General features: G+C 35.2%; 1 protein-coding gene across 1 annotated transcript in view; it reads left to right on the top strand.

Moving 5' to 3' along the window:
- The window catches only part of MAP3K1 (mitogen-activated protein kinase kinase kinase 1), a 77,434-nt gene that overhangs the window by 29,638 nt on the left and 23,148 nt on the right, over window positions 1–24,648 (top strand). The window contains exons 2-7 of the mRNA XM_069492874.1: window positions 9,772–9,922; window positions 12,876–13,076; window positions 16,729–16,929; window positions 17,331–17,447; window positions 17,820–17,968; window positions 24,433–24,554. Of these exons, the coding sequence (XP_069348975.1) occupies window positions 9,772–9,922; window positions 12,876–13,076; window positions 16,729–16,929; window positions 17,331–17,447; window positions 17,820–17,968; window positions 24,433–24,554 (941 nt within the window). The remainder of the gene's footprint in view (window positions 1–9,771; window positions 9,923–12,875; window positions 13,077–16,728; window positions 16,930–17,330; window positions 17,448–17,819; window positions 17,969–24,432; window positions 24,555–24,648) is intronic.

Consider the following 24,648-nt stretch of genomic DNA (forward strand, 5'->3'; position numbering starts at 1 on the left):
AGAAAATAGTTTACATTAAGCCTCACAGGTTTTCCCAGTTCCTGGAGTAGAGGAGAAGAGTAGTGTGCATCCCTCACCCTGGGAACCTAGGTTAGAAGTAGTAGCTCAGAAGTACTTACAGAGGTGATTGCTTTGATGAGTGGGAAATGTGTTATTTAGTCTAAGTAGCAGCACATATTCCCGAGCCAGCCAGAACTTTACAGTCCATTTGTCTTATCTGTCATACATAGTGGAACAGCCTTGTTCTTCTGTCACTGGGTTTTCACATAGATTCTGAGGTGAGGATTCATATAGAATCACCAAACTCGTATTTCCATCCAGTTCTGATCATTTTTACAATTTTCACTTGTCTATGTGAATACTACTAACAAATTTTTGTTTATAATTTGTGGCAAGTCAGTGGATTTCATTGAACTTGAGCCTCAGGTCACTCTAGAACAGATAACATGTTGGCTTCACTTTGGCCTTATTTGTTTTCTTTTATGCCCATGCACAAGGCGTGTTAACTTAAAGAAATGTGTGCCCTCACCTCCTGCTTTTTCTTCTCAGCTGCTTTTTTAAAAATAATCTTACCTGATCTTAAATTGCTAGTCTTCCTGGATTTTCATTTCCTTACCAGGCTAACTTGATTACTAACTTGATTTGTCTCATCCCTTTTAGTTTTCTTTAAAATTCTTATCAATTTTAATAGTCATTGCATATTCTTGATTGTTTCTGCATAGCTACCTCTCGGCTCCCTTCCCCGCCGCCCCCCCCCCCCGAATTCTGTTGTGTATTTGACTTGTCTGAATTATCCTTTCCTCCTGGAAACTTTTAACTTCTTTGGCAATTTAAGGTTTTCTCAGACCTGTCAATGCACATGATGGTTTCCATGGCTTTACAAAATATATATAGTTAGTTTCATTCTTTTATAAATTTGTTGGTTTTTATATTCATCTACTAACACATTTAGAAGGAAGAACTGTTGTTTTTCCAGATTTGAATAGAACATTTCAGTTCTACTATTAAGTGATGTCATCAGTAATGCATATTAGACTGATCTGTTGTGGTACGTTAATAACTTGAATGTGGTGACTTTTAATGGAATCCGCTAGCTACGTTTCTGAGAGACATAGGTGTACCAAGGAAACTCCCTAACCAAGCTTTTGCACCGTTGCTTTATTTTCTTTCTGGGACTAGGCAGGTGTATAGTGGTGATTTAGAAAATCTGTTTGTGGTTAGCTTCTTGACCTAGGGGTATGATTCTCACTTCGGGTGCCAGAAAATCTTTTTGTGTTTTTTCTTTTTCTTGGTTTAGTTAGGTTTCAGCCACAGAGAATATAGCCCCTTTAGTTTGATGATATTTAGTCATATAGAAGCATGTCCACCTGAAGGTCTAGCCTTGTCGTTTTTGCCTAAATGTGTCAATAACTTTAGAGGCTGTTGAAGTATATCCAAAATGTGTGTGTTAATTTTACAAGATTTACTTTTCATGCAAGGCAGTTTTCTCAAAATTGTGTTTGAATATTTGTGTGTTTGAATATTTCTATGATTACTTGTGCCTAAGAAAGATGCCTTTTAATGGTAAAGTAGTCTTAATAGAGTTCAACAAAAATGCACTTCATAAAAGAAGACAAACTAGAATCTTTTTCCCAATTAATAATATATCATCTACTCATTTTAGTAGTGTCCTAGTCTATAGTTGTCAATATTTTATGCATACATTATTTTATATGTTTTAGTGTCTGAAATTTTTGTAGCACACAGTTTGTTACCAATAATTTACTTCGAAATCCCTTAGAGTTTATTCAATACTCTGTAGAATATCAGTTGCTTTAAATATATTCATATATTTCTAACATATAAGAATATATAGTGTAGGAGAACTATATAGTTAATACACAGTTTTCTTTTTGATTCACCTGTCTTCTCTATAGGGAGACTTGGGCATGTAGTTTACTCCATAGACTTGGTCAAAGGTAATTGCCTATCCAAAAAAAGAAAGAAAGAAATCCAACTCTATGGAGTTGCTACTTTTAAGCACGGTTTGATACTGACTAGTAGCTTTCTGCCTTTTATAAATTCCCTGTTATTATATTTGCATGGTGATTGTTAAACTAATCGTTTACAAATTACTAATTTAGAAGCAGGAAAAGCTTTTGAATATTCTTCCTTTTCTCTTTGAATTGTTTACATGTCCGCAAAGGTACTAATTTGTGGTAGAAGTTATGGGTTGTTAAGGGCTGTGTGTGTCCATTATGAGTGATAATACAACATCTGCACAGTGCTGTTTCGTAGATCTTTGTTGATTAGAAGTGATAACCAGCTAGTCTGACTCTGAGTCAGTGTTTAGCAAGCCTGAGACATCTGTTGCTCTGGGTGCTTTGTTGTAGCTGCAGGGAAAAGGCCCTGCCCGCAAAGAACTTACCCTTTCCATGCCTGGGGCTAATGAGTGGACATTTGCAGTATGATTATCCATTAATAGATTGTTTTGTTTTAATTTTGGTTAATTTCATATATATTCTTTATGTTTCTATGCCATGTCCTACTTTTCAAAATCCTGTAATTTGTGCTGAAGAATACTTTTTTAATTTTAAACTCAAATGGTGTGATATTCTAATAGAAACTACTCTACGATTTAAGTCAGATAAATGGATTTATAGTATGTGCATGACATAATATTTTATAAATATGAGTCAATCAGAATCACTAAGGTGGTATTATTAAACTGCTTGTATTCATTGTTTATATTATTCTTTTTAGTTTGGCTTCCATATTAATTAACTTTTTATTTAATCAAAACATGAGCTTTTTGAGGGTGAATTCTGTTCCTATATTCCTCAAAGGGCTAAATAAGGAGGTTTCCACACAATACTAGAAATAGTCCCCACCATAAAGCTTTCTGGTAGAGATTCAATATATTATGAAACTCATTATATCATGGCCACAGCCATATTAAGAAATCATCAATTGGTTCTTTGTTGTGCTAATGGAGGCAGTTTAGTCTATATGGGGATAAAAGTAGTACCTGTTTCTTGTTATAAATAAGTAGAAATTATGCCTTGTGTTTCAAGGTCAAACATTACTGAATATAATCTGTAATAAAATCTTTTGGAAACTAATTTTCATAATGTGAGCCATTTTTATTCAGTTATTTCTTATGTAAACCTAGATATGTTATAAATCCTGTATTATATAAAGATGGAAAGGTTGCCCGTACCAATGGTTGTATTTAATCCTGCTTGCTCAGAAGAGGGAATAGGCCAACAGTTGCCAATAACAGTATATCTCTGGAGAAACTATTCCTGCTGAGAAACAGAATTGTCCCAGTATTGGGATACAGATTTTTCATTTTTGTATGCAGATGCCTTAGGTCTAGGTCAGTAAGCACTTGTAAATATTCCTTTTCCTTTTGTTCTTTAGAAGACACAGACTGTGAAGTCATTCATATCTGAGTTTAGATCATGTTTTTTTTTTATATATATAGACTTTATCACTTTGAGCATGTAACTTAACCTTCCTTGCCTTTTTTCTCATCTGTCAAGTGGGATAATAAGAGTCTCATCTCATGAGATTTGACAGCCATAACCCATGTGGAGCTGTTAGCACAGTGCCCTGTCCATGGGAAGGGATTGTTAGCCTTTCTGTTTCATCACACTCTCCCCATTCTTACTTAAATCATTCCTTCTCTTGCCTTTTACCTGGAAACTTTGAAAGGTCCCCCAATGGACTAGTATTGTTTTAGAAGGCAGTTCCTCCCTTGCTCTCCTCTTCCCTTGGTAACAAGGCTTGTGAGTTTTGGTAGCATGTGAATTTCTGTTGGTATGAGGACTTCCCAAGTGGACCTCAGTTGGGTGGCTCTGAATGGTGCCTGTCCTAAATAATCCGGTGTATTCCCGGGTTCCTGGAACACCAAGAGAATCAAGATTCTCTTTATATAGAGTTATCCATAATCTAAACTGTTATGGAAATCTTTATTTATACTAAGGTTAAATCTCATTAATTTCCAGAAAGGATTTATATGATCATTATAGTCTTGGTTGCTCCTATGACAGTCAAATGCTTAATAATGAAGAAAATTAATGTGTTTCTTTGACTCTTGTAATAAAATAGTCACCATTGTAAAAACTTATAAAATTTGTATTATCATCAAATAGACATCAGCACAGATAGATCTGAGTGTTGACTTGTAAAAATAAAATCAGATGTGGCAGTGACCAACTGTAGCAGTGAAGAGAATAGGCTCTAGCGTCAGACCTATGGGGGTTTGAATCCTGGTCCTGCTAGTCACAAACTGTGTGACCCTGAGCATGTAACCAAGCCTCTGCAGGCCTCAGATGGCAGTGACCTCCTAGGGTTGTAGGGAGGGCGAAGTAAGTTAATGCATGTAAAGCACCTAACACCTTGTCCGGCATGTAACATAACTTTTCTATTATGACACAGTCTGACAGTTATTTCTCCATATCACTGATCTTTGACAAATATAATATTTCCATGCTAACAATGAACCATTTAATAAATAACTTTTAAAAATTATAGTGGACTTGGTAGGATTCTATCTTTGAGTGTTTATTGAATGTCCTCTGTGTAACAGGCATTGTGCAGAACTAGTATTTTAGTCAGGCTCTTTGGGGTTTCAGGGAGTCGAGATGTGTTGGGGTTTATTTCACTTCCAAGTAAAGAATCCATGAAGAAGTTTCCTCCATCACAGCACATATACACGGCCCCTGCAGAACTAGTCATTCATCGCCCAGGGTGGGGTAGAACTGGCTCTCATCGTCTAACAGCTTATCAAGGGACCCAGGTGCAACTCTTACATTTACTTTTATTGCTTCTCCATCTCTACAGCTTCCTTCTGACTAATTTCTTCCCCTTCTTCCTTATTTCTGTTTCATTGCTTGTACTTACTACCTTGCACTGTTTCTCTATTTAGTGCCATTCTTCCTGCAATGACTGTATCCATGTATCTTGCCTCAAACTCAGAGAGATCTAAGACGTGTAACACCATCCAGTATTTGAGGGTCTTTGGACCAAAGCACATTCTTGGAGCAACCAGCTGGAGACTGCGGGATGGGTTCAAATGTGTAGTGCACCCTAAGCGTCAGCACCACTGTCAGTCAGAAGTGGCTGGGCTGGCCTTCTGACTCCCAGAAGTGGCCATTGTGTTAGGTACCTTTTGTGGTCTGTCCTGGACATTTGGCAATGATAGAAAAATAAGTAAGATGTAACCTGTCCTGGAACAGCTTGCAATGTGATGAGGGAGGCAGATACTTAAGCATAGACTTAATTTTATGGTATATATATTATCATTAATATTTAGCATGCCAAGAAAGAGAATAGAATGAGGGCAGAAAAATTTTTACTGAAGGAATATGAGATGGCAACGAAAGGCCAAAAAAGAGGAAAAAATATCTGCAAAAGACAGGTATGAAATACCTTGGTATACTTAGGAAGTTTTTTGGTGCTGTGAGAAGAGAGCAGTGGTTGGCATTTCAGGAGCTCCAGGAAAAGGGTCTAGTTTATGGTACTGATGAAGTTAGTAAGATTATTAGATGCAGAACTAGAAAAAAAGATACTGTAGAAGAAGGGAGGAAAGATCTGTAAGAGAGACACTACCATTGGCAATGGCTGGCCCCACAGTAGGTCAGATAAAGGGAAGACCAACTGGTTTCCCTGAGAAGGGACCATTGAAGCATCTCAGGTTTTAGCAGTTGAGTTCTGCAGTTCTAGAAAGACTCCAGCACTAGAAACCATACTGAGGGGAGAAAGGGTCCTTCTAGTCCTCTGTCAGTAACAAATTCATTCTGAGGAATGTTTAGAAACTAAAAAAAGAAAAGAAAAGAAACCTATGTTTCCTAAATATATAGGAAAGAAAGATAAAGCCTCATCTGTAACAATGTTTAAATTTCTCATATATATCCGGCTAAAATTTTATTTGTGTGTTAAATCTTCAAGGTCGTTTTTCAGAACACATTGTTTGTCTTGCTAAAATCTGTTATCTTTAAAAGTCAGAAATATATCAAGCTGTTATTTAATTAAAATAACAGGCGTGTTTCCAGGTAATAGATACGGCAAAAATAACTCCCCAAAACATTCATGCTTAACCAACGTGAATTAGAGCTGGCTCTCATCTCTCAGTGACTTTGAAGCTGTTCAGATTAGCTTTGGTTTAAAAAAAATTTTTGTTCTGTTATAGCTGTGATATTAATTGGATGACAAATGCTATATATACACACACATAATCATTTGGTATTAATAAGAATAAAAAGCTTATATATATGTGTGTGTATATATATGGTCTATGAAGATATGTTAAGATTATAGCAAAATGATAAAAGTATGTGAGAAAAACTTGTTTTTCTTCCTAGTTTGCTTTCCTTTTCAGAGACAAAAGAAACTCAGTAGGTATGGTTTCTTCAGGCAAGTAGAATCAGATTTACTATATATGTCATTGATTCTGAGATCCAAGTGGTTGTAAATTGTACCATTATTTTATATACCATGAAGAAAGGGGTAAAAACCCTGCCAATTAAATTACAACAACATTTGATGGTAAGGGGCATTGAGATTTCAGATAATAAGATGTAGAAAAATACACATTTTAGAATTAACGATATGTATATAATTATTACTTATAAAGAGACTTTGGTTTATATTTGCAGGTTAATTTAGGAACAGTGGAAATTATTCCACTGAATAACATAAATTTCACATTTAGTCTCAAATACACAACTATAAAAAGTTAATAGAAATAGTTATTAAATTTTAGGACTTCCAAAAGATGTTAATAAATGATCATTCCTTTAAAATACGTGTTAATACTTACTATGAGCCAGATGTGGTTGTGTGTTAGGTATATAGATGGAAAAAATGGGTGGTCCCTGCACTCACGGGGCTTCCAGTTCATGAGGGAGGGAGAGATAGTTTGCAGACTGCCATGGCCACATTGAAGGAAAAATACAAGTGCTGTGAAATAATGGAACCGGGAGTTCCTGAGATTGGGAAGGTCTCTGAGGAGTTGAGGAAAACCTAAAGAGTGGCTAGAAATTAACTCAGTGAAAAGTAGGCAGGGTAGGAAGCAGGCTGTGCAGAAGCCCTGAGTAGGAAAGATCTTTTTTTTTTTTTTTCCTGAAACCTACACGTCTTTTTTTATTATTATTGTTATTTCAGCACATTGTGGGAGTACAAAAGTTTAGGTTACATATAAGATCTTGAAGTAATTGAGGCAGTGAAAGAAGCAGAAGGATGGGGTGCAGGTCTGGGTGACATGAGTTGGATTTTAGTCTAAGCCCAGGGGAAACCACTGGAGGATTTTAGTGGAGGGAGTGCCCCTGGCTGCTCTGTGAAGCCTGGATTGGATAGCAGTAAGATTCAGAGTGAAGAAGCCCCTTCAGGAGCCTGTTATGGGTTCCAACCAGTATGAATTAGCAGCTGGAACTAGGGGTTGTGAATGGGAGATATGTTTTCTTGAAGATTATTTGCCAGTATTATCAAAAATCTTAATTTGTATACATTTTGACCTAGCAATTCCATTTCCAGGAGTTTATTCTGAAGAAATAATCTCAGATATGTGCAAAAATTCAGGTACTACTATGCTCATCCCAATTACTTATAGCAAGATATTTAGATAATAGTGTTTTCAGTCAAGTAGAAAGGAAAGAAACAAATCATGCAGCCTTTAAGGAGGCCGCATCTTCCAGGAAGATTTGCTTAGACAGGGAAGTTCTCTGTGTGTTTGGGTGGGTGCCAGGAACAAAGACACTGAAAATGCAGAACAGAGAACAGATACTCCTGAAACAGATTTCAGGGAAGAGAGACATATAGGACCAGAGGGAAGAAGATGAGCACTTTTGTCAGGGAGTGGAGAACTTCTGGTGTAAGAATGCACTGCAGTTCCACTGTGAGACTTATTTTTGGAGAATTAGCCTGGGAACCAAGCCACACCTTGCAGCATTGTTACTGGAGGGGAAAGTGTTTGCTTTTCATACTAGAGTCTTGTAAGTGAATTTTTGGTATGCAGTCAGCCCATAAATTCAGTTGCTTATAAATCTGAGCTCCCTAGATTAAGAATTAACCGAACAGGGTGGATTTTTTGGGAAAATATTTCTCTCTAGCCCATGTTCTTCACCCCTCACCTCTCTTCTCCCTTTCTCCTTTCTTCTCTGCCTTCTTCCCTTTCCTCCCACGTCTCACACTCTTCCTCTTTCCCTCTCTATCCTTCCTTCTCCTCCCTCCCTCTTACTCTTTCTCCTACACATACCCCTAACATTTGTATTTTATAATACAATCAGAACATGAAAAGCAGCCAAACACTTCTAAGTAAATGAGATAATAATCCTTTTTAAAAAAAACTTTAAATCTCATATTGCTTCTTTCTGTGTGATGGTTTTCATACCTGTGTGGTGGACGTTATTACTATATGGTCTTAATTTCCATTTGCAAGTTTCAAATCAAATGTTATGTGCTCTTTGTATTCCTGAAAATATCTAGGCCAGCCTGTTACAGGGGTGTTTAATATGTTAATTTCCACTTCCCTCACAGTATTGATACTTCAGTGAAGCCAATTAGCCATTTCCTTTCTAGTGCATATTTGGTTTTAAGTAAATTTTTTCCCTTTTATACATATATATTAATTATATATATATGTGTGTATATATATATATTTTGGTGGCTCTCTGAAGATACTGCTTCATAGTTTTGATTAGCTGGAAAATTCCTAGAGGAGTTTGAATGTGACTTTTTAGTAAGCTTGAGGTTATCATCTCTGGTATTTCCTTGAGTACTTCCTTTTCTGTCAGTGTAGAAAAATCACTTCTCTAGCTTTATAGACTTTTCAAAATAGTTATTGAAGTTACCTTAGTATTTTTAAAATTGTTATTTCTTACAGAGTGCAGTTGCTTTAACTGCTTCCTCATGAGAATGATTTTTTAAGATCTGCATATGGTGTGTGTGTATGTGTACATCTATATATGCACACATGGATATTACTTATTTTAATTGATTTATTAGTTTATTTTAAGTGATTTTTGTGAGCTTGATACTTTACCTATTAGGCTTTGTAGAGTTAATTCTCAAAAGTTCCTAGTTCAGAGATTTTTTATTCTGGCAAATCCACACCATTTTATGAATTAAAGGTCAAAACATTTGTACCAGGTAATTTTTACTCTTTAGATATTGAGTACCCCAAATGTTTTGTCATGGAATTACATGAAAATACAAATTTAATCATTTAGGCTTTGAAAAATTATTTCAGGATCATAGAAGATGTAGTTTAGTTTCACCTAGTTTATTAAATATTTATATAGTTTACTTCAGAAAAAGAGCATATCTGTTAGATTCTGTCTGTATTGACTTAAATTACTGGAAATCCTGAGATTCCAGTAAGATACCCTTCTAAATATTTGTTACATACTTGAGTATGTTAGGGTGGTAGAATTAGAAACAATGCAGTCTTCATGAATGTATTTGTTGTTAGCGTAATGCTTAATATCTTAGGATCCATTTGGTTAACTACCTGGGAACAAAGCTCTGCATTAATATTAGTAAGTTTACACCTTCTAAATAGAGCCTTTCTTCTTAAAGGTATTATTAAACTTAATAAGTTGAACAATACAGTAGTATATAATTCACAATATGTACATATTTTGCTTAAATCATTTGTTTTTTAGCAGCTATATTTTTGGTTACATGTCCATTGGAAGTATAAAATAGGACCATCCTGCTCTGTTAGTTCTTGGAAATTATTTCTCATATATAAATTTCTCATTCTCCTTGTCTCTCCCTCCATTTTAGTCGCGAGATGGAGAATAAAGAAACTCTCAAAGGGTTGCACAAAATGGATGATCGCCCAGAGGAACGAATGATCAGGGAGAAGCTGAAGGCGACCTGCATGCCAGCCTGGAAGCACGAGTGGTTGGAAAGGAGAAATAGGCGAGGCCCTGTGGTAAGTGGCCGTGGGTTACCTGCTTTAAGGAAGAAAGGGTAGGGGGAAATGGAAAATTCAACATAAATAGATCCTCTCGTAAACTTTCTTCTTCATTTTAAATGCAGTGGTTTTGTTTGCTTGATATTCTGGGTTCTTGGAACAAATCATAATTAAAACTATGCTCATTAAGCAACTTAAACTGCCTGGGAACTTAACTGTGTTTGGTGGAAGGCTAAATGCCTAAAGCAACACTGCCCTCTAATGTCAGTATCTAAAATCCTTTTATTAGAGTTTTCTACTGTACTTTCTAACTTAAACACATTGACTGCCGTAGGAGTTGTATTCAACTCAGGCTAGTTTTGAGCCCAGGGCCTCGTGGAGCAAACCCTGCACTTGGTTCATGAAAATCTTACTTGTTGATATTCTTACTGTTACAATTACTATTGACAATTTAATTCTAAAAACGTGGATTGCATTGCATATAACTCACACACAGAAAAGAAGAAAAAATAACAAATTAGAAAGGATCGTTTGTTTTAATAGAACACCATGGCCCCAAGGAAAAAATTTTTTATAGTGTGGCAGTCAATGTGTTAAAAAAGCAATTTTCCCAATTTATTTTAGATGTTTTATCTCTAAAATAGGATCTAAGGACCTTAATTCCAGAATCCTTCTAGGAAAGAAAAAATTTAATAGGCCCATTGGGATTAAGATAAATTAAAAATTTATAGAGTTTGGCAAAAGAAAACCTAGATTCCTAGATCAGGAAAGGCAACGATACTCCATCCTTTGCTATGGTTATTCTCTTTTAAAGTATAATAATACCATAGTAAATGTGTGTCTTCATTCTTACAAAGGAAGAGGTAGATCCAGTTGTTAGAGTGTCCTAGCACCAATCTGTACCAGCTAGTTTTTGTTTGTTTTGTTCTTTTTAAACAGATATGGCAACTTAAGACTTATCTAAACTTCAGCAGAGGTCCAAACCACAATCTTGCCAAATGATCATCTAGCCCTACATTCATCCCACATGCCTGCTTAAGTTTAAATTCAAATTAATTAGACATAAATGAAAACTAGTCTCTGACTTAAATATCTCAGTGACCCCTGAGGCGTTGGATACCCCTCATCACTGAGCTGCAGTGTGTCTTGCGTGTGCTGCCCACTGGTTCTCATTCTAACCCGTGGAGCTATACAGAATAAATCCACTTCTTGTTCTACATATCAGGTTTTTTAGCCACTGTGGGGCCCATGAGTTCTTTCCTTTCCAGCTAAGCTTCTACATTTCTTCCATTTATTACTCACATGAGGTAGTATGGTGAGAACCCCATACCATTTTAGTTATTCACATCAGAGGATGAAGGTGAAGAAATCAAGGATTTATCTTGGAAAAGAAAAAGTTGTATTGAAACATCTTGTAGAAGGTGACAGAGGGGCATATTTCTACTCCATCAATATAAAGAACTTTTGAACAGTTAAAGCCATCTGAAGTTTAAATGTGCTGCTTTTTGAGCGCCTTGAGCTGGAGATGTTCAAACATACCTTAAATCCTTTAAGAATACGCTAGGGAATAAATCACAGCTTTTTAAAAAGCCAGCCATTTGTCCTTTATTACACACAAACTAAGAATATCTATTTTTCTAAGACCAGAGTTTGTTTTTTCTCCCTGTCCACTTTCTAGCAAATACCTAAGTACCTTGTTTGTATATAGGACAGGAGTGAAGAGGGAAGAGATGTGTAGGATAAGATGCAGAACACATAGTCCTTAAGCTTAATTACACTACCCTACATTTTATGGTTTGCAGATTTCATATTATCTTTCAGAAGTTTACTGTCTACTTGGGAGATCTGATTTTGTTTATATGTTTTATGTAAGTTGTGCCAAATTCTTCTTGAAATGTAAGTAAGGTGTAAATATCACCAAATAGGAAAATAAGACTTATACACAGTCAATAAGAATAGAGTAATAAATGAAATATCACAAAGCAGTTTGTGACTAGGTGCCAAATGTGGGGGAGAGGCAGAAAAGCAGTAAGGGCTTAGGAAAGAGAAAGAATGTCAGACTGTTAGACTTAAGGGAGATTTCATAAAAGGTCGGATTTTAACTGAGCATCAAGAGATGGGTGAGTTTTCCCCAGGTGAAGGTATGCTGCCCGCGGCGCTGTGGCTGGAGATGAGGAGTAGGAGGCAGAATGTGAGTGAAAGCACAGGTGGAGGAAAGGTTACACTAGTTTGGTGGGCGCAGCGACTGGCCATGGAACGGGAGCAGTGGAAGAAAGGCAGCAAAGGTCTGCAGAGCTTCCGCTGTACTGAGGCTGTAGTTTGGCCTCTTGGTCATGGCTGGATTAGATCTGAGAGCCCTAATATTAAAAAAAAAAAAAAAAAAAAACAGGTCTCGTAAACTGCATTTCTGCTTGAGAGATTGGTCTTTAAACTTCCAGCCACTTTGGTTTTCTGAGATATATGTCTCTAACCCATTGTAATGTAATGTTTTTGAAAATCAAAGCAAAATGGTTTATTATTTATCAGTCAGACTGTTTGAGCTTATAAAATTATGCCCAGTATTGTTTTCAAACAAATAAAAAACATCTAGATCTCCAATCTAGTTGAATAAACTATAACTATAGAAGTTGTAAGTGCTTATTTTTCACATTTATTCCAAGCCTTTGATTGTTGTTTGGGAATGTTAAATGAATTGGGGCCTATGATAGCAGATACTACCATTTCTAAAATTTTGTACAATAATATTTTAACTAGTGCTAAATCCTAAAAGACTGAAATTTGTGTAGATAAAAATGATCTTTTACATTAATGGCTTAAAATAGTACTAAATAAAGTTGACATGTTGTCTGGTATATTGGTTTAATATTTCATAATAAAAACTCATTAAGTTAATTTCCTAGTCTATGATGTTTAAATTTACTAACTTTTTGTATTTTTAAGTAATCAAAATAATGGAATACTTTTGATTCAGGTGGTAAAACCAATCCCTATTAAAGGAGATGGATCTGAAATGAATAACTTGGCAGCTGAGTCTCTGGGGGAGGGCCAGGCGAGCACCACTTCACCAGCCCCCAAAGGCCGACGCAGTCCTTCTCCTGGAAGCTCCCCATCAGGTCGCACGGTGAAATCAGAATCCCCAGGAGTAAGGAGGAAACGAGTTTCCCCTGTGCCTGTAAGTTAATGTTTCAACAAAGATGTTAGTTTCTATAATTTTTAGACTCATTTATAACGTAGAAAACACTGGCCAGCCATCTGTTAAAACATCAATTTTCAGAATATAATCTAGAGACTCCTGAGGGGAAGATGGTTCCTGAGACCCTTCCTGGGGTCCATTAGGTCAAAACTAATTCTGTAATAAAACTGAGGTGTTGTCTGCCTGTTTCAGTGCATTGGTAATTGCAGTGGTGCATAAAGCTGCTGGTGCCTTTGCCCAGTTTAAAGCTAATGACTCTAGAAATTGTATTCTTCATGGTCGTGTATCAGCCGTTAAGGAAAAAAATGCCAGTTTCACTTAAGAGTGCCTTTGATGAAGAAATATAATTTAATTTTATTAAATCTCAACTCTTACTAAATACACACTTTTTTAATATCCTATGTGATAAATGAGTATTTGGCAGACATTTTCCTTAAGATGAATTGAGACTGTCACTTCGAGGAAAACAGCTAACATGTTTTTCACTTTAGTCGAAGTTGAGATTTCAAAGCAAAAATTACAATTTTAGAAAACTTAAATCCACCACTGACTTTTCTAATGAGATTGGTGATATCAACTGTGATTTTTTATATATATATTGTATAATGAAATAATGTGAACATTTGGAAGACAGCCATAACTTAGTGAACCAATATTTTCCAAATGACCAGTGCATGATAACAAAATCATTCATAGGTTAAAGATCCATTCAAAGTGTTAGATATACCATTTGGATTTTTAACGTACCAGTAGGAAACATTTGTTGATGTGGTTTCAGATTACATATTACAACTGCTTTTAAGAAACCACTTTTTGAGCTTTGGTCTAGTAGCAAAGAAGAATATTCAGAATAATTTTAAAAGGCTATTAAAATACTGTTCTCTTTTACTGCTGCCTGTCTGTGTGAGGCCAGGTTTTCTTTTGTATATTTTAATCAAAGCATCATATCACAGCAGATTGAATGCAGAAGCAGCAATGAGAATCCAGCTGTCTTCTATGTTAAGCCAGACATCAAGGACATTTGCAAAAAAAAAAAAAAAAAGGTGGTAAATTCATGGGAGAGACTTCTAGTGGTGGAAATGCATGTTAAAACTTATTTCTAACTTTAAAGAGCAAATTGAGTGAATGGAAAAATGGTTGAGAGAGTGACCACAAGGGGAAGTTTTGGTTTTCTTCAGATCTGGAGTTGTTAAAGTGCACAAATCCTTCAAAAAGCACATTTAAAGTAAAAGTTTTTACAGCAAAAGCCAAGATACCCAAAAATATTTGCTGAGTCTATGTTGAAACACCTTTAAATTAGCTATTAATTTTTTTTATTTAAAACACTAATCATTTATTAGTTCATGAATCTGCAAAGTAGGCAGGGCCCAGCAGGGGTGGTTTATATCTGCTCCCGTGGCATCTCCTTGAAGCTGTGATGTCCCAGACTGCTGCTTTACTCTCATGCCTGTTGGTTCAGCTGCGATGCCAGGACAGTTGGGGGCTCTTGTCATCTCTTCCTCATAGCATGGTGGCTGGGTTTCAGGAAGGCAAGTCCCAACATGCAGGCTCTCTCTCAAGCCTCCACTTGCATCATGTTTGCTAATGTCTTACTGCCCAAAGGTGATTATATGCCCAAACTCAGAATGGATGCAGTAGGGGACCACATAGGAATGTAAATACTGGGAGGGATGTGGATGGTTCATGGGGGCCGTCAAAGTAAAAGTCTACTACAAGGTTAAACAGAATTACATCTTCCCTCCCCCGGCCCCACCCTACTTTGGGCATATATGCTAGACAAAGTTACCGCTTCATTCTTTTTAACAGCTACATAACCTTTCATTATCTGGATAAATCATAGTTTATTTAACGAATTACATACTAATGGACATTTATAGTCCTAACCTTTTGTTACTAACAGTGCTCCAAAAATACTTTCCTGCGTCATCTTACAGATCTGTGAGCGTATGCATAGGCTCAGTACCTAACAGGTCAAAATGACATGTGCATGTATATTTGGTTTTTTTACTTCTTAGTAACTGCCTTTAAAAAAATAATGGCTTTATTGATATTAACACATATTCATATACTATACATTCACCTGTTTTAGATTGTACAATTCAGTGTTTGCTAGTATATTCACAGGGTTGTGTAGCCATCACTACAGTCAATTTTTTAAACATCTTTATCACCCCCCAGAAGAAACTCCAGACCTATTAGCAGTATTAAAGCAAAATAAGCAGGAGGCCATTAGCCTGAGATTGTTTCTGTACCCAGAAACCAAACCAAGCTTTAGCCAATCACAAACCACCAACCAGCCTGTTGGTTACTACAACTAGGGGACCTCTGAAGACACCATTCCCAAATAAGGGGAACACCTGGCTGGAGCCAGTCATGCAATTTCTTTGCTCCTTGTTCAGCCTATAAAAGCTGGCTGTTCTACATGCTAGATCAAAGCACTCTGAACTCTTGTGGTTTTGAGTGCTGCCTGGTTCATGAATCATTATTTGCTCAAATAAACTCTTGAATTTATTTTGTCTGAAGTTTTCCGTTTAACAGCAGGTTCTCTCCAGCCCTAGGCAATCACTAATCTATTTTCTGTCTCTATATAATTTGCCTAGTCTGGACAATCATGTTTTCAGCATTCATCCATGTTATAGCATGCATTAGTACTCCATTTTTAATTGCAAAGTAATATTCTGTTGTATAGGTATACCACATTTTGTTTATCTGTTCAGCAGTTGATGAATATTTGAGTCATTTCCACTTTTTGGCCATTGTGAATAATGCTGCTGTGAACATTTGTGTTCCCACACAAGTTTTTGTGGGGACATATGTTTTCTTTTCTCTTTGGTTTATACCTAGAAGTGGAATTGCTGGGTCATATGTTTAACATTTTGAGGAACCGCTACACTGTTTTCCAAAGCAGCTACATATTTTACATTCCATCAGCATTGTATGTATGAGTGTCCCAGTTGCTTCATGTTCTTACCAACATTTATTATCTTTAAGTATTTAATTAGGCATCCAAAACAACTGGAATCTCCACTGGACATTGATGGAAAGATCAAGTTCTAAGAAAATTAGTAGAGTGTAGTGAGAGTGACATATATTACTCTCACATACCACAGGAGAGTTTTTGTCAGCTTCCAGTAAGATATTTTAATTGAGGAAGAGTCTCTACAAAGTGTACCTTGGGAGGAATTCCAAAGCAGTGTTTGTAAATTACCAGTTATAGAAGAGCATTTAATAAAGCCTCACATAGATGCTAGGAGGTGGGATGTGTAATTTTTACCACTAGACATTTTGTCTGCTTATGGTGTGTAATTTTTATGCTTTTTATTTTGGTTTACATAATACTTTTCAAAGAACTCAAATGTTTATAGAATAATTTGTAAAATTACCACGTGGTTGTCTCTCTCAGCCAAATATTTATCATTGATTACAGGAATGACTGAGATTTTAAAAGTTCACTTGAGATGAGTATGTCAGACAAATGCATTTTGCCTCACTTTGTTTCATTATATTTTATATTTTGAGGCATTTTTCCAGAATATAATCTGCCACATGACTGTCTGGTATGACCTTTTTTGGATAATAGTTTCTTATCAAGAAGTGAGAAACTTATCCAATACAAAATAATGTTGTGAAGTTTCAGAGTGGCAGAATCACACCACCCCGAAGAGCCCCATCACCAGATGGCTTCTCACCATACAGCCCTGAGGAAACAAACCGCCGCGTGAACAAAGTGATGCGGGCCAGGCTGTATCTACTACAGCAAATAGGACCCAACTCTTTCCTGATTGGAGGAGACAGCCCAGACAATAAATACCGGGTGTTTATAGGGCCTCAGGTAGGATTTGTCACCATTTTACATTTCATTAGTATCTGGTACTAACTCAAATTTATATACTATAATGTTCATAAATTTTAATGTTAATTCCCTTTAGTAAACTAAAGCAAGTTTAAAATGTATTTGAGGCTAATATTTTTCTTTAATGTATTTATGAGGTTTTCATTATGACTTATAACTTAGAATACAAAGTGGATCTATTTAATAAATTCAGTGAAAACTAAGAGATTAATTCATGGAGATAGCTGTAGACTGTTCTTACATGTGAGGATAATGAAGAACATGAATTAATAGAAACTTTAGTATAATAAACTTGGAAATATTTTTTCAAAGTGATAAACTTAGAAGTTCTGGTAGAACCACAGATTTATTAACCCATAAGTTTTCTTCTAACTCTTCAGAACTGTAGCTGTGGGCGTGGAACATTTTGTATTCATCTGCTATTCGTTATGCTCCGGGTATTTCAACTAGAACCTTCAGACCCGATGTTATGGAGAAAGACTTTAAAGAATTTTGAGGTAATTTTTTAGAAATACTTTAGAATAAAATTGTCAAATTTTTGTGGTATATTCCTGAAAATTTTTCTTGCACTACATTTGAATAGACAGTGATCATTTTGAAGGTGTGAAGGTATATAAGAATTATTTGATGCTTGTAAATAGTTCTCTTATGAGCTGTTGACTAATAAGTTTTTTCTTCTAGACTGAAAAACAATAAACACCTACTGTAAAAAAATGTCCTTAGTAAACTATGTGTTTCTATTCTTACCCTCTTAAATCAACTTTATGAAAAACTTATTCAAGTAAAAGATGAATAATTCAAACTCTAACAGTCTTCATATGTATATTTATGGCACAGATATCATTGTTACTGTCTCTTTCCAATGTTAGGTTGAGAGTTTGTTCCAGAAATATCACAGTAGGCGTAGCTCAAGGATCAAAGCTCCATCTCGTAACACCATCCAGAAGTTTGTTTCACGCATGTCAAATTCTCATACATTGTCATCATCTAGTACTTCTACATCTAGTTCAGAAAACAGGTCAGTACTTTCTAAGGAATTAAAAGCATTAATCCAGTGTTACTCTTCATTTTAGGGGTAATGTTTTTATATCTACTTGTTAAGTTGCTCTAAAATGATTTAATCATTCCAATGTCCATTTCAAAAGAAAAATCAGATGGCAGGTATAAAATATAAGTGGCTGCTGTTTATCAATCATTACTTTGTGCTAAGTACTTGGTATGTTATCTAATTTTTTCTTACAACAACCTCATTAGGTAGGTTTTAATTACCATTTTATAGATAATGAAGCTGTGAAGCACTGTGTAATGGAAGGAAATGTCTGTAGTTCTTTTATAAATAAATTATATACAAGCCAAGATGGTTTTCCAAAATTACTTTCAAATACAGGATTTTACATTTTATAACTTTACTACTTTATATATTTTTTCAGGGAATCCTCATTACAGGTTATTTTATTTGTGAGAACATAAGCATGTTCTTCTAAATAAATAGACTAAGTTGCAATTAAGAGGAATGGTAGCTGTTAAATCACGGTTATTACTTAAAATCTACAGTGCTTCTCAAACTTTGCCATTGCCTAATTGCTGATAAGAATGAACTCACAGGCCTAAAGGATCTGAAATGTAGCCCAAAATGACAGATGGGAATTTTTTTTCAAGTCTCAAGTATTATCATAGTAATTCATGTGAATTTTCTTTCTAGTCCATGATATTGCTATATTAATTTAATTGTAAAAATGAGGTTTTTTTTAGTTATTCCACAAAGGAGGGCTGCTGCTTTTATGAGAGTACCTCCTATGTGTTCCCAAAGCACCCCAGTTTGAGAAGCACTGGTCCGAGTAAAGTCCCATCTTCATCCCGTCAATCCTTTAAGTATTGTAACTGCCTCAGAGTTCATGAAAAATGGAGAAGTGATAATATCATAACAAGGGCCCAGTGAAGAAGAGAGGTTTTTTTCATCCATGGAAAAAGTAAATGTTTGAATTTTTTAAATTTTGGTTAAATGAATTGATTTTAGGACCTTAGAGTTTTACAAGTTGTTTGGGACATTGCAGACTTCTACTTTACACAGTTCAGTAATAAGTGAAGCCAAAAAAAGGTCATACAGCTCATTTGAGCAAAGGCATCACCAGAACCTAGGTATCTTGACTTCTAGTCCAAAGCTCTCCTTGTACTCCTCATCTCTTCTAAATAAAATGAAAAAATTGAGCTTTATTTCTCAAACTTCCTGACCCAAACTTACTGTAGAGCCTTTTTGCTTTTGATTGACATTTCTGTAGCTTTTTATTTTGGAGAAAAATAACAAATGCTTAAAACTAGCTAGTGAAAGTTAAAATAGAAAGTTTTTCACTAAGATGAAAAAAGACACTTCCAGATATGGGCTGGCCATAATTTGGAGGTTCTGTTGATTTATTTGGATTTGTATATCCATGGGGAGAAGTCATGAAAATTATAATCTTGATACACTGAGATTGTACTATGAAGATAGGTAGTTTTCATTTTGTATAATTGCATATTTTTATTTCTAAAGGCTAAATCGATAAAAAGAAAACAAAAGGAAATTATCTGGAGATCTGATAAGATAAAATTTTAAATGGTATATCAGAAACAATAAAAAACCAATTAGGACAAATTGAAAATATTTACAAAAACTAATTAACAAAACCTTGCCAAAAAAATAAAACTGCTAATAGGAACCTAGAATCTCAGTACATAAATGGATAAAGGGCGTAAAGAGAATATTCACAAAAGAAGAATTTCAAGAGGCTAACAAACATGAGAAAACTGTTTAGTTGACCTAATGACTAAAGAAATGCTTACTTTAAAAGAAAAGATAAGTTTTTATTTACAGAATTAGTAGAGACTTTTGTAATGAAACTGTTCAGTTCATGTAAGGACGTGCTTCACTCTATGTAAAGTGTCATCGCTTTCTGGAAAGAAAAATGTAATGTGGCTTTTATAAACATTTATATTCATTGATCCAATAAATGTACTTTTTTTTTTTTTTTTTTGAGACAGAGTCTCACTCTGTTGCCCAGGCTAGAGTGAGTGCCGTGGCGTCAGCCTAGCTCACAGCAACCTCAAACTCCTGAGCTCAAGCGATCCTCCTGTCTCAGCCTCCCGAGTAGCTGGGACTACAGGCATGAGCCACCATGCCCGGCTAATTTTTTCTATATATATTTTTAGCTGTCCATATAATTTCTTTCTATTTTTAGTAGAGATGGGGTCTCGCTCTTGCTCAGGCTGGTCTCGAACTCCTGAGCTCAAACGATCCGCCCACCTCGGCCTCCCAGAGTGCTAGGATTACAGGCGTGAGCCACCACACCCGGCCCAATAAATGTACTTTAAGAAAAAAATTTAATCTGAGAAATGCACAAACCTTACATATATGGGTGTTTTTCATAGCATTATGGTGAAAAAATTGGGAACAACATAAAATATCCGTTAGCCAAGTGGATGGACTAAATTAAAGTATGTCCATGTTATGAATTTCAGGTAGGCATTAAAATTATGCTTTTGAAGAACATTGAATGGTCTGGAAAACTGTTGATAAGTGAAATCAAATCTAGGTTATGATACTATATTATACATGAACCAAGTTTTTATATATAAAAAATATAGGTATATAAAAATTGGAAGGAATAAAAATTTTAATGTTCATTAATAGGTGTTACTATAGATGACTTATTTTTAATACTTTAAATACTTTGTGGGCCATCAGGTATCTGTTGAAACTACTTAGCTCTGCCCTTATAACCTGAAAGTAGCTGTATATAATATATAGATGAACAGGCATGGCTGTGTTCTAATAAAACTTTATTTACAAAAGTAGAGCACAGGCTTGTTACCCTTGTGGTTTGTTACTCCCTGCTCTACACTCATGTGATTTTACTTCTGAAAAACCTATGCTAAAAAGAAAATAATCTGAAATGCGAAAAAATGGGCACAAAGATGTTTGTTTGTAATGGTTTCTTAAAATGTAAAAATATGGAAACAGCTCAAATGTCCACAATAAGTGGATACTTAAACAATTAGGATTTATTTAGTGAGTGGAAAATGATGCCACCATTAAAAATTATATCTGTGTGGAAGCAACCCAAGTGTCTATTGACACGTGAATGGATAAACAAAATGTGGTATATATACACAATAGAAAATTCAGCTTTGAAAAGGAGGAGAATTCTGGCAGGTACTGCAACATGGATGAACCTTCAGGACGTTATGCTGGGTGAAATAAGCCAGTCACAAAAAGACAAATACTGTGTAATTTCACTGATACGAGGTACTTAGTCAAAATTATAGAGATCAAAAATGGAATGGTGGTTGCCAGAGGCTGGGTGAGGGAGAGAATGGGGAGTTACTGTTGAACGGGTATAGAGTTCTAGTTTTACAAGATGAATAGAATTCTAGAGATGGTTGGTGGTGATGGTTGCACAACATGAATGTGTTTAATACCACTGAACTATACACTTAAAAATGGTTAAGATGGTAAATCTTATTTGTATTTTACCACAACAAAAAAATGAAGAAAAAAATTATGTATATGAAGTTTAATGACAAGTAAAATTTTATGATAAAATTTTTAATAATATGAAATAGGGCACATATATAAAAATAAATGATCTGAACAATGTTTATAAACTATGTACTCGGAAAAAAGATGGGCAGAAAGTGCCCCAGAATGGTATTTTTTTTTAGTCAGAAAAACATTTAAGTAATAAGTTGCACTCACAGTTTAACTAAATTGTGAAACTCTGTTTCCTCTTTTGAATAAGCTAATTGTGATGTAATTATTTGAAAAGTTAGTTGACTTTGTATTATTTTTGCCATTAATACTTTTATTAGAGATTGTTCTATAAATCATTTCTATAATGTTGCTGTTAATTTTCTGTCACTAGTTCATGCATATTTTGACAGCTTCCCCCCACTCTAAGTAGCTCCATAATTATGAAAAGAGACGAGGCAGACAAATGGGGAGGGAAAGAGACTAGTAAGTGTGCCTTCATCTTAGGAATCACACATTGTGACTTTGCTGACCCATTTGTTCAGCTGTTTAGAAAGGTTTTCGTGCACTTGGGAAACTGGTTATTTTGCAGTTTTCAAGAATTATAGCTTACGATAGTAGAAGTACAACATTGGGCCCAGAGGAAAGCCTGAACTTAGCAGACTCTGGAATTTGTAGAGGTAGGTAGGTTATGGCATATTCTTCTCAGATAAAAGTCTAATGGTAAGTCTGCCACAAACCAATTTTATGATTCGGGGCACCTTATTTAACATCCCAGAGCCTTGTCCTTATGTTGTAATGGAAGTATTGTTACTGATTTTAAAAACCATTCATCACATCATGAAGGTTTAAACAAAGACATTTATAAAAGAGCAAACAAAAGCCCTCTTTCCAGCCTGGCTTCATGCAGCATTATTTGAGAATAACTGCTGTTAACCATTTAAGACAACTTTTAAGAATTATATAAAGCAAAGAAGTAAAACTCTTCTTTGCATTCTTTATAAAGCAGACACATACGTGCATACGTGCACATACGTGCACACATACACACACGCATACCCCCAGTGCTTTTCTTTCTTATTGTTTTTAAACAAATATAAAGTTATGGCCAGGCGCGGTGGCTCGCGCCTGTAATCCTAGCACTCTGGGAGGCCGAGGTGGGCGGATCGTTTGAGCTCAGGAGTTCGAGACCAGCCTGAGCAAGAGCGAGACCCCACCTCTACTAAAAATAGAAAGAAATTATATGGACAGCTAAAAATATATATTGAAAAAATAAGCCGGGCATGGTGGCGCATGCCTGTAGTCCCAGCTACTCGGGAGGCTGAGACAGGAGGATCGCTTGAGCTCAGGAGTTTGAGGTTGCTGTGAGCTAGGCTGACGCCACGGCACTCACTCTAGCCTGGGCAACAGAGTGAGACTCTGTCTCAAAAAAAAAAAAAAAACAAATATAAAGTTATGCCATATATTTTGGTCTGCAATTCGCTTTTATTTTTACTTTATGGATCAAGAACATTCTCCCAAGTCAGTACAAAAATACACATTTTTTTCATATCTGTATAAGATAATGTTAACATTATAATTTATTTAGCCATTGCCTTAATTAATGGACATTAAGTACACCTCTAGTTTTTTGTTGGCCTATTAAATGCAACAAATTTTTCTGTTTTTTTGTTTACATACTTAAAATATTTCAGTAGGACAGCATCATAGAAAATAGGATTTTTTAGATCATGAATATATGCATTTAGTATTTTAAGAAATACTAACAAAATTTCCTTCCAGAGATTTCAGTTTTTACTCTCACCAGCAGTATATATGAGAACCTATTTTTCTATGCCATTATCAGAGCCAGATGTTACCAATCTATTTAGTTTTTGTCAATCAGACTATCCAAAAAAAAAAAAAAGTAAATAAGGTATGGCTTCATTAATTTAATATATATTTTGTATTTTTCTTTTCATGTTTATTCACTGTTTTTTTAATTCCAATATCCTTTTTATCTCATACTTTGTCCATTTTTCTTTTTTGTCTCTTTTGTCCATTTTACTATTGATTTATTATTACAGTATTTTTCTTAACTAATTTTTAAAAGCACTTTGTATATTAGAAATATTTTAAATATATATAATATAATTGTCTATTATATGTTGCAGTTTTGCCATATTTTTCCATAAATGGAATCATCCTGTATATGTTATGGAATTGTATCATGCATCTGCTTTTCTTTTTCACCCTATAGTATGGACATCTTTCTTTGTTATTTGTTGATCTTTTTGTTCCTTTTTAAAAGGCTTCATAGTGTCTTGGTGTGCTATAATTTTTTTAACCTCTTTTTGATGTTCATTTGGTTGTTTTGATTTTTTCATTATGCTAAATAATACTTCAGTGGGCCTTTTCATCCATTTATCTCTATAAATTGATCTTCCTAGAAGTCTAGGTGAATGGTTATAAACATTTAAAAGTGGCATATGTTTGTAGATTTGTTTCTAGGAAAGTTGGAGCAGTTTATATTATTGCTACCAGAAGTGTCTGGATGAGCATTTAAATTTATTATGTGGTATAGATGAACTCTGAGGTTCTCCAGTACTTGAAAACTTGAAACTGGTACCATGTAGTGTCTTCTTGTACATAGTCAAACCTGATAGTTTGTTTATTCAGAAGGCATAGTAGCAGAATTTGGGGGACACACATGTTTTTTCTAAGATTGCAGTTTATATATTGAATTGTTTTTGTAGCAAGGATAGGTTAACTCATACCGACAATCTATAAATGCACAGATATGTGAATCTGATTTAAAGTTACTATATATTAATAGCAGAAATAAGTTTGTCTCTCAAATAGTTATATAAGATGTTCCTAAACAAGAATTTCTAATTAATGTGTTCCTACTCTAAAGAAGTAGAAATTGCTTTTAGCATGACATTAATTCTATGTTACATTCTTTTGTTCTTAATACTTTGGCTTCCCCTTACTTGCAGCATAAAAGATGAAGAGGAACAGATGTGTCCTATTTGCTTATTGGGCATGCTTGATGAAGAAAGTCTCACAGTGTGTGAAGACGGCTGCAGGAACAAGCTGCACCACCACTGCATGTCAATTTGTATGTGGCTCCTTTTCTCCCTGTGCTACTAAACAAAATTGCTCTATGTGCTAACTATATTATTGAAGATTGTGACATGGCTTGTGGAGAGATT

The sequence above is a fragment of the Eulemur rufifrons genome, chromosome 17, assembly GCF_041146395.1.
Source record: "Eulemur rufifrons isolate Redbay chromosome 17, OSU_ERuf_1, whole genome shotgun sequence".
NCBI lineage: Eukaryota > Metazoa > Chordata > Mammalia > Primates > Lemuridae > Eulemur > Eulemur rufifrons.